Here is a 23,151-nt window from a genome sequence, read left to right as displayed (position 1 = left end):
CAAAACAAACAAACCCCAAGAATTTTACACTATATTTTTGTATTCTACCAATGCTTACTTTTCGTCATTAATTCATCAATTTTTGTATTTTTTTACCTTTTATTTTTGTTTTTTTTTAATAGAAGAAGCATCGGTTTCTTAATTCTTACACGGTTTGCCTCATAATTTCTTTGTTGTTTTTGGGTGTGAGGTGTGGCTCATCTCATATTCACATTAGGGGTTTTAAGGTCTGACCGATGTCTCGAGTTATTATATGAACGTCATATTTTTCTCATTGATTTGTACAAGAATTATAGATGAAAGAGAGTCGTCGAATACATGGTAATTGATGGATTGTAATTATGAAAGAAAGTGAGATTTATAGTTTTAAAGTTGATAGCCGATTAATTACAATCTGTAATAATTGGCAATAATCACACGTGATATCAATTTACATACTATGACGAGATAAATTGGCTTTCACCAAAATTCCACATAAGCTAACTTTCACATAAAGATACACAATTTTAGTGGAATGTCAATACTAATTTTAAAAAGTTTTGCATCGACCTGGCAAATTAGTTTCGGATTGGTACTAATTTTTAGCTTTTTGAGACTTCATTGATGGGGTAGTGTTATAAATGTTATCTCTAAATTTAGCTTATTTATAAATCATGATTATTATAACATAATAAAGATGATTGTAATTATCTAATTTGCTCATAAATTGGCAATTATGACTTGATTGATGTATGGCAATTTCTACTAATGTTATTGAATTTTTTTTTTTATCCTAAATTGCATGTATATTTTACATTATGTGGAGCTAAATATATGAGACAATTTTTATTTAATTTATTACTCCGTATTAAATTTTGTTTGATTTATGTCATTTTTCATACAAAAAAAATGTCAAATAAGCCAATTTTTAGTTTTGATAATATTGATATGTTTATTAAATGTATTTTACTTGGGTTTGTGTCACTTTAATATTTCCATATAAATTTTCTATATAATATGGCAACAATTTTAATTATATTAATCTTGTATAATTCTTTAACTAATTTATGTCAAAAGTTCTTGGGTGGACCTGGTCCACAATAAACTTATTGTGGACCAGAAATGTCACGTGCCAAACCCACCAAGCAGCAAAACACACTCCCAGCCCACTAACCCTTAATCCCGTAAAACCCCAAACAAAAGAAAGCGTTGAAATCTCTTTCCTGCTACTTCATCATCAACGCCATTAACAACTTCATCTCAGAGCTCGAATTTTTTTTCTCTCTCCCTCTAATCAATTCTAGGGTTTATAATTTCTCCATCATCAATCAATTTCTGCAAAATTCATGACAAATTCTTCTATACAATCAATCGAAATTGATCTAAATCGAAATATGTAGGACACTGTAGAAAACTTCGATATTAATGTCATCAATTTCGATCTGAACGATGAAGCTCAAATTGTAAGCAACTATGAAGGTAAGAATTATAAAAATCTGATCATCTATTTGTATTTGATTACAATTTGAGCTTAAGCGATTATGCAATTGCAATTGTTTGTTCGGAAAATTAAATTAGGCATTTAGGTATTATTGCGTATTATTTGTAACCAATTGTATGTAATTTATGTCAACTGAAAATTATATAGGGTTACTGTAGTTGGAGATGACATGCAAATCCAGTTTTAAGTAATATAGTTACCTTTAGTGATAGTATAGTTCCTTTTCAAAAAAAACACAAGTGATAAAGCAGGTAGATTAGTATAGTATTCTAATACCTTATAAACAGAGACCCAAAGCCTCCTTCTCGAAGCTTGTTGCCGTGTGAAATATAATTGGTAGCTTGCTCTACTACACCAAAGGCGACTTTTTGTTGTTAAAGCTTTCTTGTTCACCTTTGCTTGTATCAAGGTTTCCTGTGATCAACAGATAAAAAATCAAGAAAATGAAACGCTTAAATCTTTTAAATACTAATTATTATGATATAGTGTCTTTTATGATTGACATAGTAACTTTAATTTTGAGATATATAAATTTTGGAATAGTAACCTTTTTTTTATAATATAGTGATCTTTATTTCTAAATAGTAATGTTTATTTGAGTAGCCCTATATTGTCAGTTTTTCACCATTAATTAACATATAGTCCTTTATTTTGATATAGTAACCTTTATATTTGGAATACTAGCCCTATTAATGATATAGTTGTCTTTGTGTAACACTATATAGTGACCCTTTCATCTCATAAAGTCACCCTTCTTAAAATATAGTAACTCTTTTATTTGTTATACTTACCGTTTTAAAAAGCATAATCACCCTTAGCTGCATTAAATTACCATATCAGAGTTACCCTTTTTAATACATAGTGATCTTTTTTTTGTCATATAAATACCTTTTTAGCATATAATTCAATATTTATGATAATATTATGCTCTTAGACTACTTTCAAAGTTTCAATCTTCATCTATTCCCTTTGTTCAGACTCTTCAAAGCATATATTGGCTCGGCATGGAGATAACAATTGATAGAATGGATTGACAATGCTTAAATGTTTGGTGCTACCCTTTTTATTATAACTAATGTGTTGTTATGCCTATTAGCTCAAATGGTCGAGCACTGTGTAATTTCACAGTAGATGTAGGTTCAAATCCTACATAGGCTATTGGTTGTATTATGTGAAAAGGCAGCTTTATTAATAGAATTTGAGTATCTTATCATCATATGTTATCTTCATTATACTACAATATAGGATAACAATGCAAGTTAAATAGTTATTTATGCACTTTGATGCTAACAAGCTACTACATACAATGACCAAAACACAACTCATCAATGATAGCAACACACAAGTATTGTTGTAGCATAGGCTATGTGGGACTTGAACCCACACCATGTACATTATTGTACATTGCTCTACCCTTTGAGCTAATAGCCTATATTTATATATACATGGACAATCCTTCTATCTGTCCCTTGGTAGCTTAACAAAATATTGAAATAAAAGAACATCTTATCGACAATAACATAAGAATGACCATGGGTCTGTGACACCCTTAAAACAAAGTATCTTAGTCATAGACAACATTAATTATTGTCAAACTGTTTAGGGTGAATGACCATATTCTTTAAATTGAAAGTATTAACTAGATAACTCTGCCTGACAATTTTCAAACCTAACCCCTATAGAAGTTCAAGTTCTTAAAACAAAGGGAGCATATAGACCTCACCTTATTATTTGCATAATGGTCATCTAATATGCATCGTGACCCTTAAATAAACTAAACAACCTTATTCATATACATAGTAATTCTTTTTGGAATCATAGTTGCTCTATTATAACTAAGGAGTAAATAAACACTTTGATTAAAAAGAGTTGCTACATCACAAGATTTTATATGAGGAATTCATCACCTATATGCATAATTGGCTTATAATTCAGTCATGAAATTATTATGCCTATGAATGAGAACAATGTAAGCTAAAATTTCCATGATGGATTGTCAATCTTGGGCTTCCCGTTTTCTTTATTGTAGTATCAAGCATGTGTATCTTTAGTAAAGACTTTACAGAGGCATATATATTAGTTTTATATAAATGATAATAATTTTGCTCTACTTTTAGTATACATGAAACTTTTGTATTTGAGTGAAGCTTCTACGGGCTTTCATAGGGGTTGATTATTGCCTCGTACTCTATAAAACATGCAACTATTAGCAGATTTTAATTAGTACCCTGCTATTGATTTTTCTCTAGTTAATCTGGTTGTAGTGATGGTACTCAAGAGACAATTTGGTGAGGAGGCAAGTGACAATTCATCACTTAACAATAGCTCCCAAAGCCAGCCAACAAAAACTCGATTCTTAAAGCGCAACGAAGACAGAGAGTAATATAATAGCAAATGTAATTAAAGAGCATGATTGAAAATATGCAATTAGCATAGAAGAATCTTAAAATGCATATTAATCAAGTTCACATCATTTCATCATCCCTTATAACAAGCACATTTTGCTAAAATCCCCAAAACTCCAACTCTCTAAAATCCAATACCAAAAATCAACCGATCAGTACAATTTCATCCTCATATATAGTTCAACAGATTACAATATACTAACAATTCCACAAAATCAAATAATTAATCAAAATTGATGATGATTTATAGAATAATCAAAGTTGAAATTAAAGAATAGAGTAGAATACCGGTGATTGCTCAAAATTGCTCAAAATTAATCGCTCAAAAACAACAACTATTAATCGCTCAAAAATAACAATTAATCGCTCAAATAATCGCTCAAAAACAACAATTAATCGCTCAAATAATCACTCAAAAACAACAAGTAATCGCTCAAAAACAACAATTAATCGCTCAAAATTGCAGAAATCAAAAAACGAAGAATGAAGAACGAAGAGCAAAATCAAAAATCGATTATACTTGAAAGTAGTGGTTGATCTACTTTTATAGCCGAAGAACGAAGCCTCTTCTCCGGTTAAACATGCCACCACCTCGAGTTCTAGCCACAAAAAGAGGACTAATGCCCACTATCTCTCTTTTACATACCCCAAATCATACATTGTTTGAGCATTAACTTGGACATCAAAATCTCCATAGGATTTTCGTTTAATTCGACAACTTCGCCGTTGTTACTGTCGGTGTGGGTTCACAGGAGGAAGATGAAGATGGCGGTCGCTAGTTGGCTCATGGGAAGATGAAGGTGGTAGTCGGATACTCGGATTGCAGGTAAAAGATGAAGGTTGTGGTCAATTTCTGGTTGTGGATCGAAGGAGAAATGAGATGTAGGAAGAAGATAGCAGTGGTTTTGATAGTGTTCGCAGGAGGAAGAAGGAGATCAAGGAAGAAGAAAGGGGATAGATTTACAAATTTGCCCTTCACTTTATTGCAAAAATGACAATTTTAACCCTATCAAGCAGATCAACTGGGTCTGCCTACTATCAAAGGCACTACAAGAAACAACCAAGTCACAGCAGATAAAAGAGTTACTCTGTAAAGAACATAATGCAGTCGTACTTTCCTGAAAAAAAAATACTTCTGCTTAAATTTTTTATGGCCAAGATTGGCAGATGATATTGTACAACAATAAATACAATACAACTATGACAAAGGAAAAGCGCCTATATGTTTTAAACTCTAAAAAATGAGACGGGGAAAAATTACACAAATATGAAGCTGAAAGAATGCTACAAAATGCTATAATCCGAAATTGCATATTTTACAGCTCTACCTATCTCAGACATCTTTAGCTCAAATTCTAGTAATTTTACTACCGGCCACGACTAGATGGTGGCCTACGACTTGATCCTCTTTCGAATGCAGAGTAACGGTTTCCTCCTTGTTGGGAACTATTACCATATCCTCTACCACCCCCTCTACCAGAATTGTGAGACTGGGGGCGCCCACCCCACTGATTATAGCCACCAACACCGTAGCTTTGCCCACTCTGGTGATGGTAGGCTCCAGGTACAACAGGAGCTGCAGGCCCAGCAGGAGAGTACTGAGACCCATTTTGATGAGGTCCAGGGGGATAATATCCCTGAACGGGAGCTGAAAGATTACCTCTTGCACCATGGTGGGGGCGGGAAGCAGGTGAACTGTATGGCCGACTGTGATGGATTTGTGCAACACCAGGAGGTCGCTGATGTCCAGGGCCCGGATAGGCTGCTCTAAGAGGTGGTATTATCCCACTGTGTTCCTGACCATAGTAACTGTTAACTGGATGTGGGTTGACAGGTCCATATGCAGCAGAGGCAGTTGCATAAGCTGGAGCTCTGGCATATCCACTCTGATCTGCCCTCACTGATAAACTATTAATCACCAGACGATGAGCTGCCTCACCGAGCTGACGACCAGATATGCTCCCAGGGGGGTTTGACCTGCCCAGAACAGACAGATATATGAAGGCCTAATCTAAACATTATGGATCCAAATTTTCTACCTTCTGACTAAATTATTAAGTGGGAGATTAAAAAGTATACCTTTGACTATCCGTATGCCGCCCTACATTTTCCATATGCCTTCTTCCATTATCCATATGCCTTCTACCATTATCCATATGCCTTCTTCCATTATCTATATGCCTTCTTCCATTATCCTCATGCCATAAGACAGGTTCTTTCAAATCTCCCATTGAGACAATCTGCCATAAAATTTATATGAGCCACAGAAAGATGGACATTTAGCAGTCAAAAAAAAGGCAGAGGGAAGCTGTTAGCCAGCGTGCAAACAAGAGATTGCAAGTCACACATGTGGGGATTTAATGAAACACAGATCATTGTACCTGAGTGCAGAAAAAAGGAACCCATGGCTTGTCAAAAACATGGAAATATCATTATCCACCCCAGACCCCGAAGTAAAATCTAGGGAAGATATAACCATACAATCAACAACACTAACTAAAAAGGAATAGATGCAGACTACCAGCAACAAGAACAGTGAATGGTAAATTTAGCAACCTATACAAAATCAATACCTATAGAAAAGCAGAAAATTGAAAGAACCATAACAGGATTCATGATTACAATGTACACAGTCAAGATGTAAAATTAAAGACTGGCAAGCACCTGAGGAAGGTCCAAGCGGGACTCTAAACCCAACCCACTTTTAATACAATACAAATTTCAAGTTGCTCATCAGAAGTCAAAACCAAGAGAAGCCAGGTTGATCAGAATAATAGTAATTTTGTTGAAGCTAGAGATTCACTCCCCTTCACACTGACCTGAACTTGGGTAAATGCTCACTCTTCAAGTTTAAATGAAGGCATAATCTTTCACTAACACTAAATATTGCCACAATTGTTTCATACCCAACTTGTAAATCAAAGATACACTGAGGAGGTGGAGTTTTTAAGCCTCCACAATGTCTCAGACATAAAAATGCTAAAAGCATGTACAAAACGTAATTCAAAGGGCAAGCAGGCTGATGTAACATTATGGTTGCTTGGAATATCTGAAGTTACTAATGTGGACAGAACTGTTCTTCACAAGAACTTTTCAGGGCCCAAAGAAAGCCCAATGAAAAGAAGGGGAACCATTCACTCAGGTGCAGAGCATAACACTGCGAATTTACTAATGATATTTAACAGTTCAAAAAGCAATCACTAATTTAAAAGAAACATATACTATATTGAAGCAAATGTACTGGCAGCAGCAATTTAGATTCAATATATGAGAACAACTTATTACCTTCGTTGGAAATTTCACCCCTGGTGGTGGCCGTGCTATGTGTTTGTGATACTCTGGGAGTTTGTATATTGCACAACTACAGAGAAACCATAATATTAGAATGTCAAAGATACAGCATGGTCATAAATAACCACAGGTTCACACTACAAAAGTGGAGGTTATATCTTACATGACTTGATTGTCTACAATATCTTCCATTCCAGAAACCGGGGATCTGAAAATAGGAGGGCAAGGGTCTCCAGCACAAAGGCAAATGTAACCATTCATCCCCCCACTGCAAGCAGCCCTAAACCACATCAGAAAATGTACGAATTGATCTCAAAACTCACTGATGGCACAAACAGACATGATTTAAATTGAAGTAGATAGCAGGAAAAAGGTTTCCAGTGTGGAAAATGCCTAAGTAGATTACTTGATCTAGAGCAAATCACAGCAACCACGAATCTCCGTTCCCCAAAAGACTAAAGCCTTCCCTAGACTATATTAACCTGCTGAATGTGGATCATAAAAGACATGGATTGATGCAAAGATGCATCACTGCATCCCCACTCAAGAGAGAACATAACAAGCCCAAGAAAAGAAGCACCCTCAGCCCAATAACAGGGGAAACTGTTGGCGGAAAACTTTTCCACACCATCTAGGTCGTATACCCAGACGCTGTACCCTAAATTTATTCCGAGATTTACTAATATGTTTCAAGACTGAAACCATTATCTGACTCAGACATGTGACAAGTACGACAGAAATTTAGCAAGGTAGGTGGAGGAACCGAGTAATGCAGCCTCAAAGACTTGGTTAACATAAGCTACTATGCACATCACACATCAAAAAAACTTGTTGGAAAAATCTTTTGAGAAGACCAAGTTGTTTGTCATTCTTCTTTCGTACAATAATTCCTATAAAGTGATTGTGCACCATGTATATGCTCAACCCCAAATGGATAAGACAACATGATATACAAAACATAGATGAGACCAGAATCATCATTATCACTAGTCCACTCAAAAAACTTTACTAGAGAATAATACATAAAAGCATATAGGAATTTAGACACAAACACAAGCACAAGGACACAAATACCTAATTAATATTCAAATAGCATCAACAGCCCCAGAAATACCTGGCCTTAGGGTCGATTTTTTCTTTGACTAGTACTCTTTCTCCCTCTTTCATTTGCTTACAGCGATCATCAAGTGAAAATATATAAGGAGACAATGGATGCGACACAGAAACAAACAGCATGTCCGACAAGATACTGTTCCTTCTCTTTTCTTCTGCCTACAGAAACACAGTAGATTATCAGGATTAGTACCTAGACCAGAACAGCTAACATTGTCACGAGACCAGACATCACATTAGGTCATCAGTCACTCCGAAACACATACCGTTAAAGTATGTTCAACTTTTGCAATTTCGGTAAGAAGGCGGGATTGATCAATAAAAGGCAATTTAGCAATGCCCTGTAACATTCCCAAGCAAAAATTGTCAAATTTCAAGGCAATATTACATAGGAAGCCCAAAAAAATATGGCCAAGGCAAGAATAGAGACCTGCCAAGCAAAACGCTTCCCATTCATGTCCACTTCAAAATCTGAAAGAGGAACATATATGCGCGTAGTTAAACATAATCTAGTAGGCAGATTTACATTTGATGAAACACAGCTGTTAATCAACAACCATACTTATTTTCCCTTCATTTAAATTTCTAATTACCATTCATCTGCATCATCTAAAAGTAAAGAAATTATTTATTCAATTAAAAAGACCATGAATTTTCATCTCTAACCCAAAACCCTACAAAGGAAAGAAAGCATCCATCATGTTCCTTATCAACAAGTTCAGAGTCTAGACAACTAAAGAAAATAAAAACACAAACATATATATCTCCTGCAATACATAAGATAAATGCCCCTTCAAATCTAACCCGCAACTTAGACAGGTTAGACCCCTTCCCCCCTTCCTTGTTACAAGGCTCAACAAAGCTGACCACCCACACACTCCGTGGAGGAAATAGAGCAAATTCAAATAGAACCTGTAGTGTGCAGCACAACAATGATATATAATGTCGGCAAGCTATGAATACCCTTTACATTCATGAGATAAGTAACACCCAAAAAAAAAAAAAAAAAAAAAAACACAGCAACCTTTACTCTGTATTATTTAAATTGAACCTAATCTGTATTATTTAAATTGAACCTAATTAATTTTCATCAGTTGTCCTTAAATATTGAAACCATTCTTCATAAGATACATACCTGTTGGGTAGAAATCAATAATTGGGGAGTTAGGATCGCTCATCAACTTCCTATAAGTCTCAGGAAGTGCATGGGAACTGAAAGAAATCATCATTAGAACACTATACTCAGCAACTAGAAAAGAGAGAGAAACAGTAACAAAAACAACCTTGCAGCAGGGAAGACTCCCATAAGCTGATCAAATGGCTTGAAGGGAGAACCAAGCTCAAAACTGATATCTAGGTGTGCAACATCCTTAATATCAGAAGCAAAGGGAGCATAATGATATGGATAGAACCTGTAAAGTAAACATGAGATTAAAAAAAAAAAAAAATTAAAAAATACATTAAACATGGGAAGAAAACAAACCAGGTGCTACAATTATATCTTCAAATTAATGCTTCAAAAATACACACCCCAATGTAGACAATCCGCTAAAAATGCAGTCATGTAAACAAAATAGGCAATCATTGAAAAATATCTATGTGCTCCGGCCCTCCCAAAGAATCATATCATTGCATCATTGTGCAAGTTAGTCATAGGGTAAGTTAATTTAAAATGAGCCATTTAACCTCATAATTCATTCGAAATGGCGTGGGACAAGATAAGGAGACAATAAGTTGAAACAAATTTGTCAATTACAAAATCATTGATGATTCAACTTTAAAATTCTGAGTGCATGCCAAGTAGGCAGTTCATATAAAAACACCATTCACTCAAATGTGACAAGAAATAAAAACACATTTCTAATGAATTGTGTTCTGTAAATTGATGATTGACATAGGAGGCAACAAGATGTTTAGGCAAAAAATCAAAAGACCTGAAATAGGTTCAAACTAACTCACCACTCCCATGAGCAGACTCCTTCATAATAATAATGCATGACCCAGCACAAGCCTTCTGTGTACTTCAAGACCTGAAACCAAAATATTAATCTAATAGTCCGGATAAACTGAAACAGTAAACAAAACACACTAGAAGAGAAAGACTTCTACATAACACCATATAAAAATTATCTGGTCACAGCCCATGTAAAGAACTAAAGAAGGCATCTTGATAAATATTCTCATCACCTTCACAAGTATATTATCTTTTTTAATCCATATAAAACCCTAGTGTATACTCAATTTACAAAAGAGTGTCAATGTTCCAACTTTGGCCATTAGGAACAAAACAGCATTATACACTCTTATCAATCAATCAAAGCCTTAATACCATACATTATACGTGTATATATTAAAAGTAACTGAGCAACAACTTCATGACATCCATAAAGAGCATCAGCCTTCAATCCCACCCACTGACAGAACTAATTTTTATTCAACATTGTTTCGATTTCAATCTCCTGATACATAAACTAGGTGCTCATGTGCTTCAACAATGAGCCCATTAGTAATGATCAAGGTCCCAAATATTTCTCTAGTCTAGCTAGTTTACTTGTCACCGTAAGAAAGGGTACGTCACAGATTCAGCTATTCCTACCAGCATAGAATCAAACAGTGACAACAACAAGACTCTGCAGCATAAAAAATGAGGGAAAGTAATTCAAGAGCCACAACTTATCCCATTATGATACAAAAGCCAAGGTGCCCAAGGATAGTCCACTATATAACATAGCATCCTCAAAAATCTTTCAAAGAACTAGAAATTTTGCAATACATGAAAAGTAAGAACAAATTCAGGTTTCAACTTTATTGCTAAAAGGCAAGTCTTAGCTTAAGGCAATTAACAAGCAAATATTGAGAATAATAAATGCAAGTAATCATTTATTCTACATCATCAACACCCAACAAAACCCCATTAGACAGCTCAAAAGAAGCTAATCCGAGTGTAAAAAACAAACAGTCATGACACCAAATGAAAATACAGATCATTATGCAAGAAATATGAGCTAGGAGGGCCCAAAACATAGGAAACAAACATATTTAAGAAAGCATCACCAAAGAACATATGTAACAATAAATCTCAAAAGAGCAAGCAGAGTATGCAACTTTTTTTTTTTTTTTAAGAAAGCAGAGTATGCAACTTACAACATCCTTACGAATGCTTTCCATTTCCTCTAAAGATTTTGCAGAGAACTTTTCTTCATAGTACCTTTCCTTCCATCCAGGCTCTCCTAATTTGATCTGATTCAAAATGAAACGGTGTAAAATAAGCCTCCAAAACTGATACAAGAAATTCTTAAAACTTGATAATAACATTAGCAACTAGGAATGAGAACTCTGGAAATTGGTAGTTAGACTTAGAAAAAATTTAACATCAGTAATTATGTCTAACAGATACAAATAATATAAACCACAAATAGAAAGAATTTGACTGCCAAATGTAGCAACTAGCATAACATCAAGAGTATGAGATATCTATGGTACAATGAAGAAGAGAAGTATAAGAGAAAGAAAAATTAACTTAACTAAATTTATTGTTTAAAGGTACCAACCCCATTACTTCTCATATCACCCGAAACAATTAAGATGACTACCTTGCGTACATCATAGCAAAATTTGCATACATCATATATATAACCTCAACTGGAAACTATAATGAATAAGGACATGAAGTACCAAGTTCCCACTACTATTTGCAAAGTACGTGTCCTTCCAAAATTCATATTAACATTAAGTAGAGCCGTTTCCAATCAACCACTTGTATATTCAGTAACCACTAGAAACTGCTATAAGTTAAAGAATAAAGCTAAATTAGTTGAGGTACATCAAATTATATAAAACTATCGTAACTTACAATATCAATCAGCAAACATTCACCTACTGCCATGGTACTGACTCCCTCAAGCCACTATAGTCCGTATGCACCAGAAGGTCTAAAATGAAAGGTGGAAATTCTAAAGAGTCTTAAAAGTTATGTGGCACATAAGCTATGCCTATTAATCCCCAAATTTAAGGTACGGAAATGATAGGGAATACAAGAACTAAAATAATACTGAGATTCTATAACTTGCATATTCCAGCTGACTATATTAATGGACTTTACACAATAATACTACTCGTACTTCAAATATACCAGTTACATAAAGCATCACAAGTAAACAATCCAACTTATATATTATTTCATTAATACCAGAACGAAAATGCTACGATTAAAATATCTATCAGACAGAAATAAAGGATGGAATCAAAATAAACCTTATCTTCCTCCCGGACATCTGAGTTAAAACAATCGGACTTCTCACGAATGGACTCTTTAAGCTTTGCTTTCAAATCTTCTTTATTTTCATGAGCCTTAAGAACAAAGAAAAAACAATTATTTCAGAGTAATATGAAGACAGTAACTTCTTCAAAAGTACAAGAGAAATTGTGTAAGTGGCTCAAAAGTAAAAAAACATACTTCCATTTCAAGACTATTTTCAGCCTGAACAATAGCAGCGCCAATTGTTGCTCCAGAAGTACGTGCCATTTTCTGAGGCTTACTTTCTGAACTCCCGCCTAGTCCCTTTTGAAAGGGGGAAGGTGATGGAGCTGAAGCAAGGCGAGAACCGTGAAATCGTGACACGGGGACTAAGGACTCAGGCACAACTTGTGGTTGCATATCATCTCCTCTTTTGGCATTAGCTTTGTCTCTTTTTATCCTCTCTGCTTGACGCTGAACAATCAAGAAAAGCATATTGAGTACTTATAAACTGCTCATTACATATTTCCACCTCCTCTAAAACTTACTATTAAAACCGCACAACCTTTAATCCAACAAGCATTATTAATTACAACCAATATCAAAGTGCTTGGGAATTAAGGCAACATCTGTGGTACAGATTGTTGGAACAAATATAACACCTATTTACAATCTCCAAACATGAAGGGAAACACGGCAGCCTAATAATATCAGCATCTACAATAAATTGATAGCTCGTTCAACCACAACAACCCACTATTCTGCATATAGGAAATAACTAACCTGGTGCAACCGAGCCCTCTTCTGAAAGATCTGGTCTTCATATGATCCAATAGCTTGAATGAATTGCTCAACTTTACTTAAGTCAGGCTGCACATACACAGAGTAAACTTTATCCTACCAGCTATCCATGCAAGAAGCTTAAAAAAAAAGGACTACCGCCACTATTAACGGGCCTACATATAAAAGCACCCAATCATCTTAATACCTTGCTTCCATTGGTCAGATACCCGCCAATTGCACTAAATTCCTTCTTATACACAGCCACCAGCAAGTTTATTGCACCCTGATAAACAGCGAGATAAATGATGAATAAGAGACAGTCAATAAGGTCTGCGCTTACGTTTTTGCATCAGTGAAACCACCAACTTCCTCTCATACCAATAAACAAACAAAGGAAAAACAGTCTACTTAAAATGCATATACAAAACTGTCTCAAATGGACCTGATTTAGGGTCATTTTGCACAAGATTATTTTATTTCAAAATTTGGTGTTTTAATACTAGAGTGTTTAACTTCTAAAAATGCTAACTCCAGCGCCTGAAAGGGCAACATGAGCATGATTACAAGATAACAGTCAGCTAAAAAAATGATAACTTATGCACGGGTGCACAATAATCTTATTGTAGCCCCACGCCTGATCCATGTAAGACCAAATGAGATGGATTTAACACACTCTCTTCACCACCACACTCTATAGCAATATCGACCAAACTATAGCTGCCAAGAACATAAATTAGATACAACTCTTACAAGGCTAATCATATTGGCAGGTTTAGAATATATATGCTATTGACTAATACAAATTCTTCATGAGAACATAACAACAGAAGGGCAAAAAACATATACAAACCTCACGGATTTCCAGGGTGGGCATGTGAGGTAAAAAGTCATTGCCAACAAAAAAGCAGATGAAGATGAAGTCATCTACAATGCGCTCAAAATCAATCTTACAATGAGGATTGGGAATCCTCATCTCATGCTCCAGATACTCCCTGAGAGTCCACACATTCAGGAACTGCAACAAAAGGCTCAAAGTTATGGAAGAAAAGTAACAAAATATGAAAACACACGAAAATTATTTGTTTTCCTACTTCCGTGATGAAAAACAGTTCTAATATAATATAAAATTAATGGCAAACCTGAAAAGGTTTTTTGGAAACAGCATCATCACCACCTTTCTCATCAAATTCACCAGCCTTCCTCTTTGCCTTGCCTTCGCAATTTGCTGCTAAATGGCCAACCTGACCACATAGGAAGCACTTATCTTGCTGCCCGGCAACAAATACAACCTGCATTAACAATCAAAATAATTCATTTTAAAATTACCACAAAATCAATGAAAAATCAACAAAAACTACTACAGAAGGAAAAGAGAAGCAAAAGAACAGCATACCTCTCTTAAAATCGAAAAATGAACTTCATGGGTCGCCAGTGCCAACATGATCAAATCTGCATCCTGTCAAAAATATTTATCATTATAAAAAGAGCACATGAAAGGTTTATTTTGGGTGTAACTGCAGAAAATGAAGTGATAATACCAATCCATATAGACAATGGCGTGTATTTGGATCGTAACCAGGAAGATTCCTTTGAAGGCGTATGTATGACATAATTTTGTGCTCCCCTTCCCCAGGAACATTTGCATCAGATAATATAACCTTCAATATTCGACCATGGAGAATTAGAACCCTGCACACCCATCAAATGCTCCAAAACAACCAAATGCCTGAATTTAATGCAAAAGCCTTAAACTTTAAAGCAATACCTTGACAGATTTCCACCCTGGATCATTATTTATTCTCAGGTGAACATAATATTGTAATGCAATAGACAATACAGCCATAAACTCTGTTCCAGGAGTAATAATATTGGTATCGAAGGTTTGTGACTCCTCTTTTGGAGGAAGCTTTCTTCCCTCTTGTTCGAATTCTTGCCGTAAACGTTCTTCTTCAGCAGCCTAAATGAAACCAAAAAAATACAAGTTGATGATTCATGAAGAACGAAGATCTAGAAGTATTAATTATAATGAATCACATACAGCTTCGGCTGCATCTTTAGCAGCCCTGAAACGCCTTGAACGCTGCTGATTCATCTTGGCTCTAGGAGCAACACCATCTGAAAGCAGTTATTGTGGTATTAGTATAATTCTAATGCAGATATCCCATGCACAAGGGTTTGAAATAATTGGTAAAAGATCAATAAACCCACCAATCGCCATGTATAGCAGCTTTCTAGGACGAACCATGTTAAAAAGCCTATCAATGTAGTTGAACATATTTTGAAACACCTCCTCAAATGTTGCTGGAGAAGGCTGAATAAAAATGAAGAAAAAGGATCAGACATTGTGAAAATGCACAAAAATTAAAAGATTTTTCAATGTAATATAGAAATCTCAAGCCTAATTGATCAAAACATTGATGTCCCCAAATAGACGGAAGACCCACTCAGCGAATATCTAAAGGACATAAGAAAGGATGATGACCAGACACGAAAAATATAACATTCAACCTGAAAATTAAAAATTCCTCTCACAAAGAGGTTTATAAATGGCGAAAAAAGGCTAACAACAAGAACACAGGAAAATAAGGAAACTTCTGGCCTTTTCCTGAGACTTAATTAGATTCATTGTGCCCAAATAGACGGAAGACCCACTCAGCGAATATCTAAAGGACATAAGAAGGGATGATGGCCAGACACGAAAAATATAACATTCAACCTGAAAATTAAAAATTCCACTCACAAAGAGGTTTGTAAATGGCGAAAAAAGGCTAGCAACAAGAACACAGGAAAATAAGGAAACTTCTGGCCTTTTCCTGATACTTAATTAGATTCATTGTGCAGTGTTTTAACTTTAAAATCCATCAAATTTTGCTTTACCTCTTCTACATCATAAGCAAGCTTCTACTTCTAATAATTATCTAATAATTAAATATAATGAGAAAACAAACCTACGAGTCTATAACCTACGAGTCTATGATGACTTTATGATACAGTCATACCAAACCATTTGAAAAAATGGCACCTCCTCCCACTTGATCAAAAAAATATCAAGAAGAAAGAGGCAAAATACAAATACCAAAAGTACAAGAAAATTCCATTTTTTCTATTACATACAAGCTAATCCTCCACTTAAATTTGGTGGTTTACTAATGACAAAGTAGCAATGGCTTTGAATTGATGATTGTGAATAAAATCCTCAAACCTCAAGGCATCAGTATTTAAGTTCAAAAGATTGACAATTGCAAACTGCTTATAATCAATCCTCCACTTCTGGTGATTTACTGATCGACTATTGCAACCTGCTAATTAAGCATGCCTTAATGATCATCTCAAAAATCATTTAAGTTCCAGAGACTTAGCCAATAAGCCACCACACAGTATGATGGCCTATGTTGCACGGGGACGCCTTATGGCGGATGTCCCCCATTCCCCAAGACGTCACGGGTACGGATACGCCTTGGGGACGGGTTGACTTTTTGGGGACATTTCTGGGGACGCGAGTGAGGCTGAACGTCGTCCCCAAGTGAAATTTTGGGCATTTTAAATACTTGTTTTGAGTTTGTCAACCCATAAATTCACAGTTTCACACTTCAAAACTCTCGGCGGTGGAGTTTGGCAGAGGCGGCCTTCAAAAATTCCCCTCTCTTTTTCCCCAATTTTGAAACCCTAATTTCCCAATTCAATCACTACCCATGCTACACTCTTCATAATGCATAATTAGATTCTGTTATTAAAATTGTGGGAAATAAATTGTAAAACTTGAGAGTAATAATGGCAAAATAAGGGCAACAATGATGGAGCTTTCGACACTGGTGGGCAATGCAACGGAAGAAGTATTGGTGGACACTTTTATTTTGTTTTAATGCTTTTGATTTCGTGATTTTTTTATTTTTACTTTTATGTTTCTGATTTCATGATTTGTTCTTATTTTAAATGTTGTGTACTTGTGTTATATTAAACTAAATTGTTTGTATTATCAATTTATTTTGTTGCATTAAAAATTTTACAATGCTCCATTTTTTATATTTAAAAATTATATTTTAAAATATCGTTGTCCCCAAAGCCATCCCCGTACTCTGGAATTTTTAGATTTGCCGTTTTCCGTTTCCATCCCCGTATTGGTGCAACATAAATGATGGCCACTTGATGAGTTGATGGCAGAGATAGAAAATTGTCCTTTTGGTCTCAATACTCTGAACTCCTTCATCATGCCTATCTCCTATTGACTCGCAATCTGGTGATCTAGGTTGTTCCCCTCTCGACAATGAAACATATCCCCTATTGTCTCACACTCTCACTGTCTCGCGTACCTACCTTCTACCAGGAATAATCTAGTCACTACGAAGCTGATGCATACATCATACTAGTCGTAGGCAAACCTCCTAACCACTTGAAGTATAATATGTAACCTATCTGGCATCATTACAAGCCCAAGTGATCACACTCTAAGCATAAAAACTAACTGTAAAAAATATATATATGGACTTATGATACCATACCCCTGAATTAAAGGAGAGGCGAATTGGCATTGGCAAAATATTCCCCGGGAATCAAAAGCATGAATCACAAACCCGCCATCCCATATGCCAAAGTACAACGTTTGTTCTGGGTCCACATTGCTTATTCCATATGAGAGGTATTGACATCTTATATCTTCATAGGGCACCATACATTTCACGTAATCAAGCCATCAAAATCCATCCCAGTAGCATATCATCCCAGTCATAAAATCTTTAATCTCCAGCACCGTGCAACCTAGCCCTACCCAAACTACTTCCCGGAAATCAAAAGTGCACCACATTTCAATTAATCAAACCACCCATTTCCTCTCCATAGCAAACCACCCATTTCCTTTACTCTGATTCCAGCAAAATGCAACCTAGACCTACTCAAACTACTTCCCGGAAATCAAAAGCGCTACGCATTTCAATTAAACAAACCACTCATATCCTCTCCATAACAAATTACCTCAATTAACCTTAAATCTGCAGCACCATGCAACTTAGCACCACGCAAACTATTTCCCGGAAATCAAAAGCACCACACATTTCAAGTTACTAAGCGATCCATACCAACTTCAATAGCAAACTACCGCAATCCTAAGATTACAATCTCCATCATACAAATCTAATCTCAGCTAAAATTAACAAATTCAGCTCTCCTGAACTAAACAATCATAAATTTACAGAAAATCAAACCCAAAATAATTTTTTTTTTAAAAAAAAAAAACACTAATCAACTCCAAATAACATAACATTAAGAAAAAATAAATAAAAACCAATTACCCGATCCTCAGGATGAAAGCAGGGATGAATGATTCCATTCATATCAAGATAAAGATTATCATACTCGAGATTAGGATTAGGTTTACTGGTATCAACTGGAATCTTAATTCCATCGATTTCAACTTCTTCTTCCTCGATTACATCCACAACAATTAACGGATATTTCTCTGCTAACCACCGGTAAAACGCTGGAACTCCCATTGCAGCAGAAGGTCAATGTCGTAAACCCTAGATTGGGAGAGAGGATAAACCCTAATTTAATAAAATTAGGGGAAATTGGTTCAGGTTAGAGAGAGAAAGAGAGGAGAGAGAAAGAAGATTTTTACGACGGCAAAAAAAAGGTAGGTTAAAGAGAGAGATATTTAGCTGGACGATTTTGCCCTCCTGGGCGCGCCCTCTACACGTGTGCAATTGTACGACTCTGATTAACTGGATATTTTTTTGATGCATTGTTCTATCCGTTTGATCTTTAATTGTTTGCCGCCAATGGTTTTTTAATTTTTTGGGTACTCTCTTTTGTTTTGTGACCTGTGTTTTATGGCGTGCTCGGCAAAATGTAGCTATAGAGGATTAGAGGTAGCTGTTAGTTGTGATGGTGGTTGTTAGCTGTATGTGTAGCCGTTAGCTGTCAACTAGCAACTAGCTGCTAGATGTGAAAATAAATAATTCAGTATGAGTGTTAGGTAAACTAGCTGTTAACTGTAAAATCTAATATATATATATATAGGCATTTTGCTTGTTTTGGTTTTGATTATGTACGTATGTGATGTTAGGGTGATTTGAAAACAAATTGCAATTGATTTGAACTTGATTTGAGCATGTTTGAGTATATAAGATTCAAATATTCGAAGGGAGGTTGTGGTCACCAACAGGGATAATGGGGAAAGGGATGGTCCACCGGCGGTGGAGGTGGGGGGATCTGGGCGGCGGGTCCGGTGGGTGAGGGGGTTGCTTCCAAGGGAGGGGAAAACGGAGGAAGAAGGGGAAGGGGTGGTTAATTGGTTGGTGGTTGGGGTGGTGGCTTTTTTATGTATAAATTAAATATAATTATTAAGTAATTGGGTGGGTTAGTGGTTAATTAGAAGAAATGGGAGGAAATTAGAGGCTAATAAAGTTAATTAGAGGATAATTAAGGAAATAGGTTTCCTCTCACAATAAAATGAACGTGGTGGTATTTTTTAACCAAAAAACTTTTAAAAGGTTTTTTGTTTTTTTTACAAAATGATGCTTTTAAAAGTTTTTTTTTTTTTGACAAATTTGCCTTTTATTTGATTTTTTTTGGGTAAATTTTATATATTGCATGCAGTTACTAGTGTAGCTCACTTGCTTTATCATTCTCTCTCCTCTCCTAAATACTACCTCCATTTTTTTAGTTGGCACATTTTGACTTTGTGCACTATTCACATAACTTACTTTGACTTTTTCTTTGTGATTTAATGTTAGATAAAGACATAGTTGTGTGAGGTCTTGTTAGCTTCGTCTCAACATCTAATTTTTGAATATAAAAATTTTATAATTTTTGCTCTTACGCAATTAAAGATATTTATATTTAAAAGTATGCGTTGGCAAACTTTCCTAAATGACATGTGTCAACTAATGTCAACTAAATATAAACGGATGAAAGATTTAATTTTTCTCTACTAGGCTTGTAATAACTACTTACTCCACATTAAGTATAGACTTGGTGCACTTAGCGTTGATTACAAGGGTTGGTCAAAGGGAGGTATGTCCAAAATATCTTTAGCGGATCATCAAGGTCAAGTGGATTGAGTAAATTAGAATAACCACCCCAACCCTACTATTTATTATTTATAATTAGTGGCAATAACAATTTCAATTACATCCACATGTCCATCTTCCCAAACTCTAGTTAAGTGATCTATTGGGCTAAGATGAGCTATTAGACGTGTCGTTTTATTATACTCGTAGGAAAAAAATTATATGCACAGCTTAATTATATTAGCCTTAAAGGCACCTAATTAATGTGAGAGGGTGTAAATGGTTGATACCAAAATTAGTTATTTTTTAATAAAAATAGAAAAAATAAATAAATAACTCTTTATAAATCGATGAAAGTGTATATAAATATTCGTTAATGAATTCTTGTATAACTACAATTTCATCAAAAAATATTTGAAAATTAAGATGTCTCAAGTCAAGACTCACAGTAAGGCATAATTGAGGGTGCTCACTCAATTTCCGGCCTATCTTTCTTCCACTCAATTTACAGCCTTTCTTCCTTTCTTTTAGCTTTTACATCTAGTAGAAAAGATAATCAAAGAAAAACTCTCATTACCTCTTTGTCAACGGCAAAAAAACTTTTCTTGAATTCTGTAACACCCCCAAATCTCCCTCTACGGAAATATTAGTATGATACATATAATTATACCGTAGAGATAGACTTGGGCGTATTACCCCCGCGTGATTACGCAAGGCTACTCAAAATACTTAACTCAACAACAAAACTTGCACCGGAAACTCAACTTTCTTTTATTAATACTTATAAAAATAGTAACATTGTTATGAGTGCTCAAAAATAAAGACAATACCAACATTCCTAAACTAGATGAAACAAATCCCAGGACTCCCATATGCTCATTCATGACTCGACTTGAAAATAGTCAACACTGCTTACCATTGCGGTAAACAGGGCGAACCAAAACAAATAAGAAATACGGATTAGCAAATTATGCTAAGTACGATAAGTGCAAGATAGTGTAAATTCAATTTATTTGCAAACATGCTTTTAAAACCAATTCCAATAATTAATCCAATAAATTCAAAACTCATTATTCCAAAACCGATTCCAATGATTTATATTCAAAATAATAGTTAATAAAACTAATTCCTTTATTAAGAACCAATTTCTTTTAATCCAATTCCTCACCCAAGTGTGCACACCCCCCAAGCTAGTCTCTTTATATTACAATTCAAGGTTATTCTCGAGGAAGTGTGCACACCCCCCAAGCTAGTCTCTTTATATTACAATTCAAGGTTATTCTCGAGGAAAGACCCGATCATACAAAGTCCAAGGCCTTATCAATAAACCAAATCCGCATAGTGGGATTACTAACATGCTTATAAAGCATTTATAATAATAATTCAATGGTTCAATAAATCCTTTTAATATTCAATATTTCCAATATAATTAAAAATCCTTTTTTAATTAATTTCACGTGCTTTCAAAATCAAACCTTGTAAATAAATACTTGAGAATAAAATCTCATATTAATAACTTTTCAAAATCAAACTTTTCCTTGAAAAACCGTTATTTAATTCAACAAACCTTTAAAAATCAATTCCTTTATTTAAACATGATAAGTAATCCAAACCATTCAAAACATGATTTAAAAATCAATCATTCAAAATACTTTTATTAAAATCAATACCTTCAAACATAATTTATTTCAAAATCATAATTCAAATCAATTTAATTCAATCACCAATCAAATCATGTAAAACATGTTATTCAAATCAATCACTTTCAAAGGTATCTAGCCATCTAAACGTACTTTGATGCTTGCTAGAAAAACCACACAAAAAGAATCTAAAGAACCTTCACTACAATAAAATAAAGCAAAGGTAACAGTGCAAAACCATTGCCTAATATAAAAAAAGTGTTGCCTTGTAGCTAAGGCAACACATATGAGGCGTAGTATATGCCCCCGTTGTCTATTCATAAGGCAACACATTTTTATTCAAAGGCAACAATTTTGAAAGCCAAGGTAGAATGAAACATAAGGCAACACTTTTACAAAGACAACAAATGAAAAATGTTGTCATCTAAGGAGACAATTAAAAAATGTTTCTAACTGTTGCCACTCCCAAGCATTTAGTAGTTGGTAGGGCTCGAACTTGTGACCTCAATGTCACAAGGTGAGTTCCCCACCAACTCCACCAAACTTGCTATATATATATATATATATATATATATGCAATTCACCACAAAGTAGATGAATACGACGGGAAGGCGGAGGTCGATTTGGCTGATTTCGCCGGCAAAGATGAAGACAAAGACGACGACGGAGGTATGGGTTGGTTTTCGAGGAGAAAATGGAGGAGAGGAGAGGAGAGAGAAAATAAAGAAAAAATTGTGATTGTCTTCACCGTAGGGCTGAGCAAAACTATCTGAATATCCGAAAATCCGATGATCCGATCCGCATCTAATTCGGAAATCATTTTCGGATCGGATATCCGATCCGAAAAATTCGGATATCGGATATCCAAATTTCGAATTTCGGATATCCGAAGAAATTACTATGGGAGTATTATACTGTATCTTTTTTACATGTTACTACGTATAAAACCCTAGAATTTGAGACCCCAATATAAAATCCCTCAGACCCCCTAACCGCCTCACTTTCTCCTCTCTCTCTTCTTCTCCTCTCTCTCTTCTTCTCCTCTTTCTCTCTCCTTCACCAGTTCACCTCGGCACCTCCGCCCTTTTCATCCCTCATTCTTAAACCTCTTTCTTTGCTACATTTTCTCTCCTGTTTTCAAAGAAGCCTCTTCATAAGTTCATATCAAATCAAAAGAGATTAATGTGCAGATTTCCGG

At 35.1% G+C, this 23,151-nt stretch overlaps 1 protein-coding gene across 2 annotated transcripts; it reads right to left on the bottom strand.

The window, feature by feature from the left end:
• Positions 1 to 4,955: 4,955 nt before the first annotated feature.
• LOC145639122 (5'-3' exoribonuclease 3-like) lies at positions 4,956 to 18,913 on the bottom strand. Of its 2 annotated transcripts, none has more exons than XM_081690285.1 (23): positions 18,595 to 18,913; positions 15,518 to 15,620; positions 15,348 to 15,424; positions 15,075 to 15,266; positions 14,848 to 14,967; positions 14,703 to 14,765; positions 14,449 to 14,598; positions 14,160 to 14,324; positions 13,515 to 13,592; positions 13,310 to 13,396; positions 12,746 to 13,000; positions 12,544 to 12,639; positions 11,434 to 11,529; positions 10,249 to 10,319; positions 9,573 to 9,701; positions 9,425 to 9,501; positions 8,720 to 8,760; positions 8,556 to 8,630; positions 8,291 to 8,448; positions 7,340 to 7,456; positions 7,171 to 7,246; positions 5,965 to 6,125; positions 4,956 to 5,862 (listed from the first exon to the last, which is right to left on the bottom strand). In XM_081690285.1, the coding sequence occupies exons 1-23, from the start codon at positions 18,793 to 18,795 to the stop codon at positions 5,253 to 5,255; spliced, it is 3,198 nt and encodes a 1,065-aa protein (XP_081546411.1). In that variant the 5' UTR covers positions 18,796 to 18,913; the 3' UTR covers positions 4,956 to 5,252. The 2 variants fall into 2 exon arrangements, with proteins under 2 accessions (XP_081546411.1, XP_081546412.1); XM_081690286.1 differs by having other exon boundaries at positions 7,340 to 7,444.
• Between the last annotated feature and the right edge of the window lie 4,238 nt (positions 18,914 to 23,151).

The sequence above is a fragment of the Chenopodium album genome, chromosome 7 (assembly GCF_948465745.1).
Source record: "Chenopodium album chromosome 7, dcCheAlbu1.1, whole genome shotgun sequence".
Lineage (NCBI taxonomy): Eukaryota > Viridiplantae > Streptophyta > Magnoliopsida > Caryophyllales > Amaranthaceae > Chenopodium > Chenopodium album.
This window is presented reverse-complemented; position numbering and strand designations above follow the sequence as displayed.